We start from the raw sequence: 12,197 nt of genomic DNA on the forward strand, positions 1-12,197 counted from the left end.
CAACATGTTCTAAAGCAGGTTGTTACAACATGTTCTAAAGCAGGTCGTTACAACATGTTCTAAAGCAGGTTGTTACAACATGTTCTAAAGCAGGTAGTTACAACATGTTCTAAAGCAGGTCGTTACAACATGTTCTAAAGCAGGTTGGTACAACATGTTCTAAAGCAGGTCGGTACAACATGTTCTAAAGCAGGTCGTTACAACATGTTCTAAAGCAGGTTGTTACAACATGTTCTAAAGCAGGTTGTTACAATATGTTCTAAAGCAAGTTGTTACAACATGTTCTAAAGCAGGTTATTACAACATGTTCTAAAGCAAGTTGTTACAACATGTTCTAAAGCAGGTTATTACAACATGTTCTAAAGCAGGTCGTTACAACATGTTCTAAAGCAGGTTGTTACAACATGTTCTAAAGCAGGTTATTACAACATGTTCTAAAACAGGTTGTTACAATATGTTATAAAGCAGGTTGTTACAACATGTTCTAAAGCAGGTCGTTACAACATGTTCTAAAGCAGGTTGTTACATGTTCTTAAGCAGGTTGTTACAAAATGTTCTGCTATCAAAGCAAACTCGGAATCCCAAAAGACGGAAAAAAAAACAAATCAACAAACAATGGCAATTATACACACTTCATTTGATACCAAGAGGCATTTTCAAAACAAGTCAGCGGCAACTTCTGTTTTATAGCAAGCTCAGCGCTATGTCAGGTTGTTTATGATACCAATCATTGAGACGGCATACTCAACTGAATTCTTTCTTCTAGTCTATCAAAAACATTGTGCACAGTGCAAAGCACAAGAAAAGCAGCTGTCAAAGGTTTTTCAATAATCAATATGACTACTTATAAAAGGCTAATGGATTTAAAGCTGAGAAAGTGAAAACGTTTCCCTCTTTAGGGACCTTAAAAGTTAAGTTTTTATTTGAAATGTATCAGTCTAAGCCCAAAACCTTAGCCTCTCATATGTCCCACTGCTGAGCAGTACAGTACCTGAGACTACTTTAAAGTAGGGCATATCTAAAAGGCCATTATCACCCACAGGAAAGGTAGTTTAAAACCATCAAAGAGCTATTACACTTCATAACTAACAATAAAGAGAGTGCCTATACAGTTATGGGGTATGTTTAATTCATCTCTCAGAGGACAGAAAAAGTATAAAACGTCACTGGACTTTGAGAACAGGGTTTGTACAAGGAAAACCTAAGAAATATGTTAAGCATTATTTCTCTGATCGACTGCAGAGTTTTCAATTGAAGAGATTAGTATCTGTGGTGGTGCAGGCAAAACGGGAGAGCAAATGATATCCCCATTTGACCAAACTAACATTAAGTTAAATGACTTAACGCCATTTTGCCAAATCTGTGATTTTAATCATATTTGAGTTTGCCTCCAAATAACCGATTAGTGTATTGGATTTCAATTTCAGTATTTGTAATGGTTGAAGTGGTATCCACAAAAACTGTCAAAGCATCCGATTACTGTCATACTGTTAGAGCGTTTCAGGATAGGCCCTTTGCAAGCAACTTCCAATAATAAAAAACACATTTTCTTGAAGGAAGCAGCAGTGAAATCTTTTCTGGTTGCGCTCAGAAAACTCCAATTTATAAATGCGTATCATCAAGCCTGTAATAACATGAAATTCTAGGTTCCAGTTGAAATTTCCAAAACACATATATAGCATATAGAATCACATGTTTTAAATCTGAGGAGTGGCTAGGGCTTAACCACACAAAGCTGGGTTTACAGTTTCAGCACTCAAATTCAGAGGATTTAACTCCACCCCCAAGGGAAGAGGTGCATCACATAATGCAAACTGAATAGAGAGCTTAGGTTTCAGTCTTCGAGATTTCTTCCCCTTTTCCTCTCCCCAAAAATCTTTTCACAGTCTTAGGAGGTCATGCAATTGTAATGGTCACATATTGCCTGCAGAGCCCGGCCCAGTGGTGGAGGAGAGTACCACAGGAACACCCTTAAACCAAAACAGCCTCAGGCTTAAAACTCGGTGATATTATCCTGATATAGTCTACCTGCACTAACTCATCATGATATTTTCATTGTGTGTTCCATTACTACCTATAGAAACCTAGAACAATTCATAATGGATCTTTTTCATATGAAGCAACCCAAGATGATTAATGCCTGAGAAAAAGTGCTAAGTCTTGATTTGTGTAGTTCTTATTCACTGATAAGAATATCCAAGTTCATAACAGCATGAGCACAGCAGAAACACAGGATACGAGGCACTCATTTCCCCTTCCCAGAAAACACAGACCAATGCTAGAAGGATTGTTATGGCCAGTACTTTTTGGGAACTGGAACAATACAATTATCTTGCCAAAAACCAAGGCCTACTTACTCATGTCCATTTTATGTAACACAGAACTTTTAGCAATATATTTAAAAAAGGAATGTAATTAATGTGCAGACGAATGCACTAGGTATACCTGTTTTATGTGCGACTTGGATATTTTCCTTTCACTCCCAGGTTTTCCAGTCGAAACCTTGATCTCATTTCATTTAATCCCACTAAACGACTTCAACGGCTGTACGGGTTCCAGTTATGCTGTCTGGATGCCATCGACCACAATGTGAAGAAGCCATTGCCCTCCAAAAAGAGAAGAGGAATAAACGCACTACTAACCTCAGCTCTCTGTGTCCTGGGATGACTGGCGTCCGTCTCGATGGCGTACACATCCACCAGGTAGAGGTCAGAGCCCTGTTCCCGGTCCAGCTCGGCTGCGGTCTGGATCACTCCAGTATGGCGGCCTATGGTGAACAGGCGTCCCATGGACTTGCTGCCGCTGCGGACTGACACAATGAAAAATTCCACCTTGGTGGCTGAGCCTCTGGGGCTGGAGGCGTCCAGGGAGATGACGTTGGTGCCCGGTGGTTGGCCCTCCTTCAGGATGGTGATGTACTTGGGCTGGGAGAAGACGGGCCCATCGGCGCCCTGGAGGATTATGGCGAGCTCGGTCCTGGAGGTCTTCCTATCCGAGCCATGGTCGGTGGCCGACACGGTCAGGCTGTAGATGAGGCAAGACGGCACCAGCTGTGAGGCCAAGCGGATATCCCCACTGTAGCGGTCCATGATGAACGTGTCCGAGTCCCCCTTCACCAGCTCGTACTCCACCTCGCCGTTGGAGCCCTCGTCAGGATCGAACGCCACCACCGTCGTGAGGATGGAGCCAATGACTATGGTGGACTCTGCAACCAGAGCATTCTGGGAAACAAACGTGGGGACATTGTCATTCAGGTCCGTCACCCATATTGTGACATTTTTCAAGGCAAAGCGCCGGAATTCCACAGGAACTGCCTGGTCAGTGGCTTTAACTGTCAACTCAAAGAGATTGGAGAATTCTCTGTCAATCTCCTTGTTTGTGAATATGAGCCCACTGCTGGAGTCAATGCTGAAATGACCTCCCCTGGGAGTCTGTTGAACTATGGAGTATTCCAGCTGTCCGTTAATGTCCGCATCCATGTCATGAGCAGTGATTGTCATTACTGATGCAGAGAGGGGCATATTTTCAGGAATGGATTTAAAAATGTCACCAGGGGTAAATATAGGAGGATTGTCATTGAAATCTCTGACATGAATAACCACAGGAATTGTTGAGGACCTTGGTGGTCTCCCATTGTCCTTTGCAGTGATATTCAGTTTGTAAAAAGACTGAGTTTCAAAATCCATCTTTTTTACTAGGAAGATGCTCCCTGTGTTGGGGCTAATGCTAAATGTCCCGTGGTTGTTTGTGGCTGTGATGCTGTATGTTATGTCTGTGTTATGACCCGAATCAGAGTCAGTGGCTGTCACTGAGGCCACCAGCTCTCCAATCCTCATATTCTCCAGAACATCCACAGATATGGCAGATTTGGGGAAGGAGGGGGAGTTATCATTCTCATCCTGGATGCTAATGCTGAGCATACAGGAGGAGGAGAGGGGCACGGTTCCAGAATCAACAGCAATAATTTTTAACGAGTAGGAGGATGTCGCCTCATAGTCCAGCTTTCCCACTAGTGTGATCTGTCCAGAGCTGCCGTCGATGGTAAACTGGCTCTCCTCGTTGCCCTCCTTTATGTGATAGTGGACCAGTCCGTTTTTTCTCTCATCCACATCGACGGCAGACACCCTCAGCAGCTGCGTCATGTTCTGGGCCGACTCGGAGATGGAGGCCTGGTAAATGTCTTTGGTGAACTTGGGCGGGTTGTCATTGATGTCTTGGATGTAAACCTGCACTTTAGCCTGGTCTCTCAGAGGCTTGGGGAGCCCCTGGTCTGAGGAAACTACTGTAAAGCTGAACACCGCGGCGCCTCTCTGTCTCATTAGTGACTCACGGTCCAACTGCAGAGTACTGGTCAAGTCCCCCGTGATGGCGTTCAGCTCAAAGTTGGGCTGTTGAGTCTCAAACGCGTACCTGACCTCACTATTGGGGCCAAAGTCTTTATCCACTGCAAACACTCGCCCTACCAGCGACCCTCTCTTCTGCTCTTCCTCAAAGTGGAACACATAATTAGTACTGTTAAAGAGGGGGCGATTGTCATTCACGTCGTCCAGAATTACACTGACATTGACACTGGCACTTAGTGGCTCCACTGCCCTGTCTGTGGCCACCAGCACTAAGTTATATCTGTCCTGGACTTCTCTGTCTAGCTCAGCCTTAATATACAACTGCCCGTCTGGAAAGATCCCAAATACGTCGGCTGTGTTCCCGTCAACTATGTCATACATAACCTCCCCATTCAGGCCTGAGTCTTTGTCGGTGGCTTCCACCTTAAAAAAGCGACTGTTGACAGGTTCAGACTCTAAAATAATGACCTCGTATGAGAGCTGATCAAACATGGGAGAGTTGTCATTGACGTCGTACACGCTGACTGTTAACATTAGAGTGGAAGTGAGCAGGGGGACCCCCATATCAGAGGCCAGGACCTCCACCTGGTAGGAGCTGGTGGTGAGCTCTAGCGGCCCTGTCAGTGTGATAAGACCATGTTTCTCATGGATGTGGAACAGGCCTTTGGGGTTCTGCTTGAAGCTATAGACCACCATGCCATTGGTGCCCTCGTCAGGGTCGGCAGCTTTAGCTTGGAATATCAGATGCCCTGTGTGCCAGTTCTCCACTGCACTGACATGCTCGGTGGTGTGGATAAAATGGGGCGCGTTATCATTTAAATCCTTCACTGTGATGTTGACGAGGGCCTCGCCTGTTACCTCCCCACCTCTGGCTATGACTTTGAGTTGATAGAAAGACTGCTCCTCTCTGTCTATCTGACTGGATGCTTTGATTTGACCTGTTGCACTACTGACAGTAAAAAGCCCCCTCTGGTCCCCTGAGGTGATTAAATATGTGATATTTGTATTCAGATCAACAGTGGTGGCAGATACAGTACCAATAACTGTGCCAATGATCACATTTTCAAACATGACAAAACTGTAGGCGTTCTGACTAAAGGTAGGGGGGTTGTCCTGTGTGTCTATGACATTAATGGTGACGATGGCCTGGGTGTGTGAACGGAGCCCACTACCATCTGCTGCTGTCACCTGCAGCTGGTAGGCGGTCTTCTCCTCTCTATCCAGCGGCACCAGGGTGGTGATTTTGCCCGAGTTACTATTAATGTGAAATTTAGATGTGTCTCCAGCAGTTATGATATACTTCACTGTGCCATTTCTCCCCAGGTCAGGGTCCGTGGCTAATGCAGTGGTTATGAACGAGCCAGAGGGTTCATTCTCCTTGACATTGGCAAAGTACTGGACTGGGTAGAAGACTGGCCTATTGTCATTGATATCACTCAGAGTTACGTTTACTTTACCAATGGAGTGGAGAGGGGGGCAGCCAGAGTCTGTAGCCTGGATGTAAAGTAAATAACTCCCCTGGTCCTCCCTGTCCAGTTCTGTGGCTGTGCTCAACCTGCCTGATACAAATTCCAGGCGGAACAACTCTTGTACACTAGACGGGGTCTCCGTGTCAAAAGAGAACCGGATAGTTCCATTGGCCCCAAGGTCATCATCTGAGGCTGACAGCACTAGGAGCTCACTACCAGCAGGAGAGTGCTCCACCAGGGACACATGATACGTGCTCTGTGTAAATGTGGGCACTTGGTCATTCACGTCAGTTATGTTGACTATCAATTTGGTGTAGGAGATTTTGGGTTGCAGCCCCTGGTCTTTGGCACTGATGTTGAGCACTATTTCAGATGCGACTTCCCGATCCAACAAAGCGGCGCTGGTAACCAGACCACTGTTTTCACTGATGGCAAACCAGCCCAAACCGTTTCCAGACACCAGGGAGTAGCGAAGGTTGGCATTTTGCCCGGAGTCGCCATCTGTTGCAGAGACCCCTTTAATGTAGCTGCCTTTTGGAATGTCTTCACTGATATCTACTCTGTACATGGCTTCCTGGAATATGGGTGGGTGGTCATTGATATCATTCACAAAAATAACGAGGCTGGCAAAAGAGGACCTGGCCATGGGTTTGCCATTGTCTGATACCGACACAGTCAGGTTGTAGGAGGAAATGCGCTCTCTGTCTAGAACACTAGCCACTTTGATCAAGCTTAGGTTGGGAACTGGGGAAGTGTGCACTTCAAAGTGTCTCTGCTCATTACCCCCCAATATTGAGACAGATATATTACCATTAGCTGCGGGAGAGTCGGAATCAGAGACTGTCAATAAGGCTACCACTGTACCAATCTGAGCATTTTCATCAACAGAGGCAAACTTAGATGTGGTGGGGAAATATCTAAACTTCACAACTGGGTCATTATCATTGACATCCAGTAGTTTGATAGTGGCCTCTGACCTACCTGACAGAGAAGGTACACCGTTGTCCATAGCATGAATAGTCATAGAGTATTCTTTCTTACTCTCATAATCCAAACGTTCTTTTATAATGATGGTACCTGCTTTAGGATCGATTTGAAAAGGTGTTCCCTCATCTAAAAAGTACCTGATGTCTGCATTAGCTCCCTCGTCTTGGTCTGATGCTGTTATTTGCAGAACACTAGAACCCACTGCTGCATCTTCAAAAACATTAGTTTGATATTGGTGATGATCAAACATAGGGGGGTTGTCATTGATATCTTGGATAGTTACATTTACTTGCAGGTACCCAAACTTTTTAGGGTCTCCTTTGTCCTCCACTTCAATCAAGAGTTGGTAGAAGGGAGTTATTTCCCTGTCCAAGCCTCCAGTTGAAACGAGGTGCAAGAATGCCCCCTCTCCACTAGGATTGACTGTAATATCCAAACGGAATTTCCTTTGCTCGTTGCCATTCACTATTCTGTAGGTGGTGTGATCCACTCCATTACTCCCAATGTCAGAATCTGTAGCGGTGTCCAGAATCACTTGTCTGCCACTACTGGCGTCTTCTTTAAACGAAACTACAATTGATGCGTCGGGAAACACTGGCGAATTATCATTTATATCCAGTACAACAATCCTAACTTCGGTAGGATAGGTAGGTTGGCTGGAGAGGACCACCACATTGATGACATTACTTTGCAAAATCTCCCTGTCAATCACAGAGGAGGTGTAAATGACTCCAGTGGTGCCATTAATTGCAAAAAGTTTGTGGGTTTCACTGAAGCGATAGGTGAAGCTGGGTCTCGTCTCTATCGTCCCCACATAGGTACCAATCGGTTGCTCCTCCAATACCTGAAACTCTTGACGGACTTGGCTGGATGAAGAATATTGCGACAGAGTCCATAGCATCAATAAAATCAAATGGAACCGGCCTAAGTCCCTACCTGTGAGCGCCATGGTCAAAATCCAAGTCCACCTTTATTAGAAAAAGTCCATGCCGAAGATGCATCAACTTTATTCGAGTTTGGCCAACACTAAAGCATTGTATTCCAAAAGTGCGCGACTCACTGTGGTAATTCCAGAAATTATACGGATATTTCCACTGTTTGAGTACCCTGAAGTATTTTCTCCAGTATCTAGATGTAGTAATTGAATCCTTGGGATGCAATGAATCCGTAGTGCTCAGACGTCCCTTACTTGTCAATTAAGTTTCGCCACTAATCCCCTGTAGCAAAACGCATCGTATGTGAGCGGCAGTGCATGATGGTTTATTTGCGCAATACAGTTACTGATGAACAGGAACTATAAAAGTGAAAAATACATGCCAATATTAATACCTCTCCGTTGTCAAAAGTGTATCCAAAAGTTAAAAGTGATTAAATAATTGCTTTTATAGAATACGGAAAGCCAGGCACAAATACTCTCAGTGGTACCAATACAATGTCGCGTGGAATAACGGTGCAGAAGCTTCAGACATCATACACGCGTAGGTCCCTCTAACTTAGAACAAAACTAGAGTTAGACAAACTCCCTCCCACCTGTGATCCCATTGGATAACTGTGCTCCTGCTCGCCCTCCTTGCCTTTCCTTTCTATTGTAAACCGGAGCCCTTGTCGTGGCTTGTGGAGAACAACGTCAATCAAATTAAAGAAAGATCTTTATGGCATATGGCATGAGAGACAGGTAATGAGTGCACCGTTAGTTTGTAACAAATGTAGCTTATTAGGTTACAATATGGAATGCACTGATCTACCTAAACCACATAGTTAGGCCAGGTTGATTAGAAAAGTATCTAATTTAAACTCAATAGGAAGTCTACCAATTGCGTTTATCATATAGTCACACATTTAAAAAAAAATGTTACCCAATGCATCTTGTTACTCCTTATGTAAAAATGCAAAACAAGATTGCAATTTGGAAATGTATTAATATCATGAGAGTATCATGCATCTTCGTGTGAGGTAGAGTTTACATATAGGTATGTACCTCCATCTAGTGACTTAATTAAATCATCAAGCAGCAAGAAGGTACAATTATATTCCACCTATGTTTGATAAAAGGCAATATGCAGTGAAAATATCACATATACTGTAGTTTACTAACGTTCCAATAATATTCTTAAGTGACTGAATAGATGAATCCAAATACCTAAATAACTCCAATATGTTAATATTATGTAACATTAAACATTTTCACTTTCAATTGGCTTCTCATGTGACTTTAAATATATACAGTCCCAGTCAAAAGTTTGGACTTTACTATTTAATATTTACTCTTTACTATTTTCTACGTTGTAGAATAATAGTGAAGACATCAAAACTATGAAAAAACACATAAGGAATCATGTACTGTAGTAACCAAAAAAGCGTTAAACAAATCTAAATATATTTTATATTTGAGATTCTTCAAAGTTGCCACCCTTTTCCTTGATGACAGCTTTGCACACTCTTGGCATTCTCTCATCCAGCTTCATGAGGTAGTCACCTGGAATGCATTTCAATTAACAGGTCTGTCTTATTAAAAATTCATTTGTGGAATTTCTTTCCTTCTTAATGCATTTACGACAATCAGTTGTGTTGTGACAAGGTAGGGTGGTATGCAGAAGATAGCCCTATTTGGTAAAATACCAAATTTCAAGAACTTTGAAAGTTTCTTCAAGTGCATTCACATAAACCATCAAGCGCTATGATGAAACTGGCTCTCATGAGGACCGCCACAGGAAAGGAAGACCCAGAGTTACCTCTGCTGCAGAGGATAAGTTCATTAGAGTTACCAGCCTCAGAAATTGCAGCCCAAATAAATGCTTCACAGAGTTCAAGTAACAGACACATCTCAACATCAACTGTTCAGAGGAGACTGTGTGAATCAGGCCATGGTTGAATGGCTGCAAAGAAACCACTACTAAAGGACACCAATAATAGGAAGAGACTTGCTTGGGCCAAGAAACACGAGCAATGGACATTAGACTGCTGGAAATCTGTCCTTTGGTCTTATGAGTCCAAATTTGAGATTTTTGGTTCCAACCGCCATGTCTTTGTGACGGCAGGGGAGGTGAACGGATGATCTCCGCATGTGTGGTTCCCACCGTGAATGAAGCATGGAGGAGTGATGGTGTGGGAGTGCATTGCTGGTGACACTGTCTGTGATTTATTTGGATTTCAAGTCACACTTAGCAAGCATGGCTACCACAGCATTCTGCAGCTATATGCCATCCCATCTAGTTTGCGCTTAGTGGGACTATCATTTGTTTTTCATCAGGACAGTGACCCAACACACCTCCAGGCTGTGTAAGGGCTATTTGACCAAAAAGGAGAGTGATGGAGTGCTGCATCAGATGACCTGGCCTCCACAATCACCTGACCTCAACCCAATTGAGATGGTTTGGGATGAGTTGGACCGCAGAGTGAAGGTAAAGCAGCCAACAAGTGTTCAGCATATGTGGGAACTCTTTCAAGACTGTTGGATAAGCATTCTAGGTGAAGATGGTTGAGAGAATGCTAAGAGTGTGCAAAGCTGTCGTCAAGGCAAAGAGTGGCAATGAATTTCAAATATAAAATAGATTTTGATTTGTCAAACACTTTATTGGTTACTACATGATTAGATATGAGTTATTTCATAGTTTTGATGTCTTCACTATTATTCTACAATGTAGAAAATAGTACAAATAAAGAAAAACCCTTGAATGATAACTGATCCAAGATGGCGTAGCAGTCAGGAGTCTTTGTCTTGTCGTTTAATATAGTAAAAATAAAGCAAAACCCTGGAATGAGTAGGTGTGTTCAAACTTGTGAACCATAACAGTGTCTGTTCAATTGTTAGATGTGCTGGAGAATCAAAGAGGACATGACTCAACCATACTAATTGAATTACAAACGGGATAGTTGGCACAGACTGCATGGACTGACAGCCAATGCACGCACCCATTCAGTGTTCCAGTAGCCTACTAGACAGAGACAGAACGTATCAAAGCAGATTAGCTTCCCACACTGTCTTTCCTGCCTGACAGCCAGTCAGTTAAACTGATTATTCTAAGCCTGAAGTTTGCAGGATGCTTTTAACATAAAAAAATCATCTTATTATTATAGTGTTTGTACTATTTTTTTAAGAACTTGGACTGATGTAGTCGAGCTATTTCAAAGTTGACGGTTTTCAATCCAGATGACTATTTTCCCCATGTCTTACCTCTTGTAACAATCAGCTTGGATCTCAAACTAACAATTTTAAAGTTCAAGGAAATACTTTGTTCATATGAGCGCAACAAAAGCAAAACAGACAAACTGTTCTGAAGTGAGCAAAATAAGCATAGTGTCACAAAATCAGAGTTTCAAACTTAATAAAAGTTATTATCACAAATACAATCCCAACCAAAAGTCTTAATGTCCAACTAAATAGGGAAGTCCAAAATCCAATCAATCCGAGTTCAGAGAGCAGAGATGCTTCAGAAGGCTTACCGTTCATCCTCACAAAACCAACAAAAAGGTACTCCTTTGATGGATAAGAAAAATCCACAAAAATGTGCAATATATATTCCTAATTGTCTATATTTTTAGGCTATGGCCATCTTTGATTTGTCAGTGCAAATAATGCATGCAGGCAGATACAGTACAGTACATCACATAAACAGTATGAACAGAGGTTTCTGTTATTGAGCAGTGAATTTGGGTTCTTTATCTTTTACATCTCAATGTGCACAGTATGTATTTTTTTTTAAGCAGGTACAATATAACCTTATCACAGTGATCCTTTGTTTGATAGCTATGGCTAATGCATCTAAGCGCATCACCACCACACTTGTAGACTTCTGAAAACAGATGTTTCTCTACCTATCGTCTCAGAATCACAAGTGAAATCCCTTGATCTGATTACCTTGTTGGACCCCCTCAAGGACTGGAACATTGTAGCCTGTTTCCTTTTAAAAACACATGAGCAAAACCCTGCAGGACATGTACTCGTAAAATCTGTCAACATACAGTAAAGTCAAGGCCCAGTAATAAAGATCAAATTCAGCAGTCAATGAGAGGATGAAGGAGTGCCATAATCCAAAACAGACATGATGTGCCTCATTGAAAAGTTTTACTGTCATCAGCCGACAGGATGGGCTTGAAAGGCGAAGTGTCAACTCAATGGGAGAAGGACGCATACGGTAGGAACATACTGTAAATAAAAGTCTAGTCATTATTTTAATTCAAATGAGTGGAACATAGTTTCAGGGCTTCCTTTCACCCAAATCTTCAAGTAAACAGTGGGTAAATCCGTCGTTGTACAGTAGAATAATTTATTTGAGTGTTCAAGCAAGGGCAGAGTAAGTTCAAGTGAAAGTCACAAAAGGTTATTGTACAACCAGGAAGCACGAGCCAGTGAAACAACAGTCCCCCTTTTCAAATAACCAGTGTGTGAACGGCCAGG

General features: G+C 42.7%; 1 protein-coding gene across 2 annotated transcripts in view; it reads right to left on the reverse strand.

Annotated features, from left to right (window-relative positions):
- Window positions 1-8,279, reverse strand: part of LOC129858156 (protocadherin Fat 4-like) — a 110,702-nt gene extending 102,423 nt beyond the window's left edge. For both annotated transcript variants that reach the window (XM_055927165.1, XM_055927164.1), the window contains exon 1: window positions 2,643-8,279. In XM_055927165.1, coding sequence (XP_055783140.1) covers window positions 2,643-7,748 — 5,106 coding nt within the window. In that variant the 5' untranslated portion in view covers window positions 7,749-8,279. The remainder of the gene's footprint in view (window positions 1-2,642) is intronic.
- Window positions 8,280-12,197: the final 3,918 nt, after the last annotated feature.

Source organism: Salvelinus fontinalis, chromosome 6 (genome assembly GCF_029448725.1).
Source record: "Salvelinus fontinalis isolate EN_2023a chromosome 6, ASM2944872v1, whole genome shotgun sequence".
In the NCBI taxonomy this organism is placed as follows: Eukaryota; Metazoa; Chordata; class Actinopteri; order Salmoniformes; family Salmonidae; genus Salvelinus; species Salvelinus fontinalis.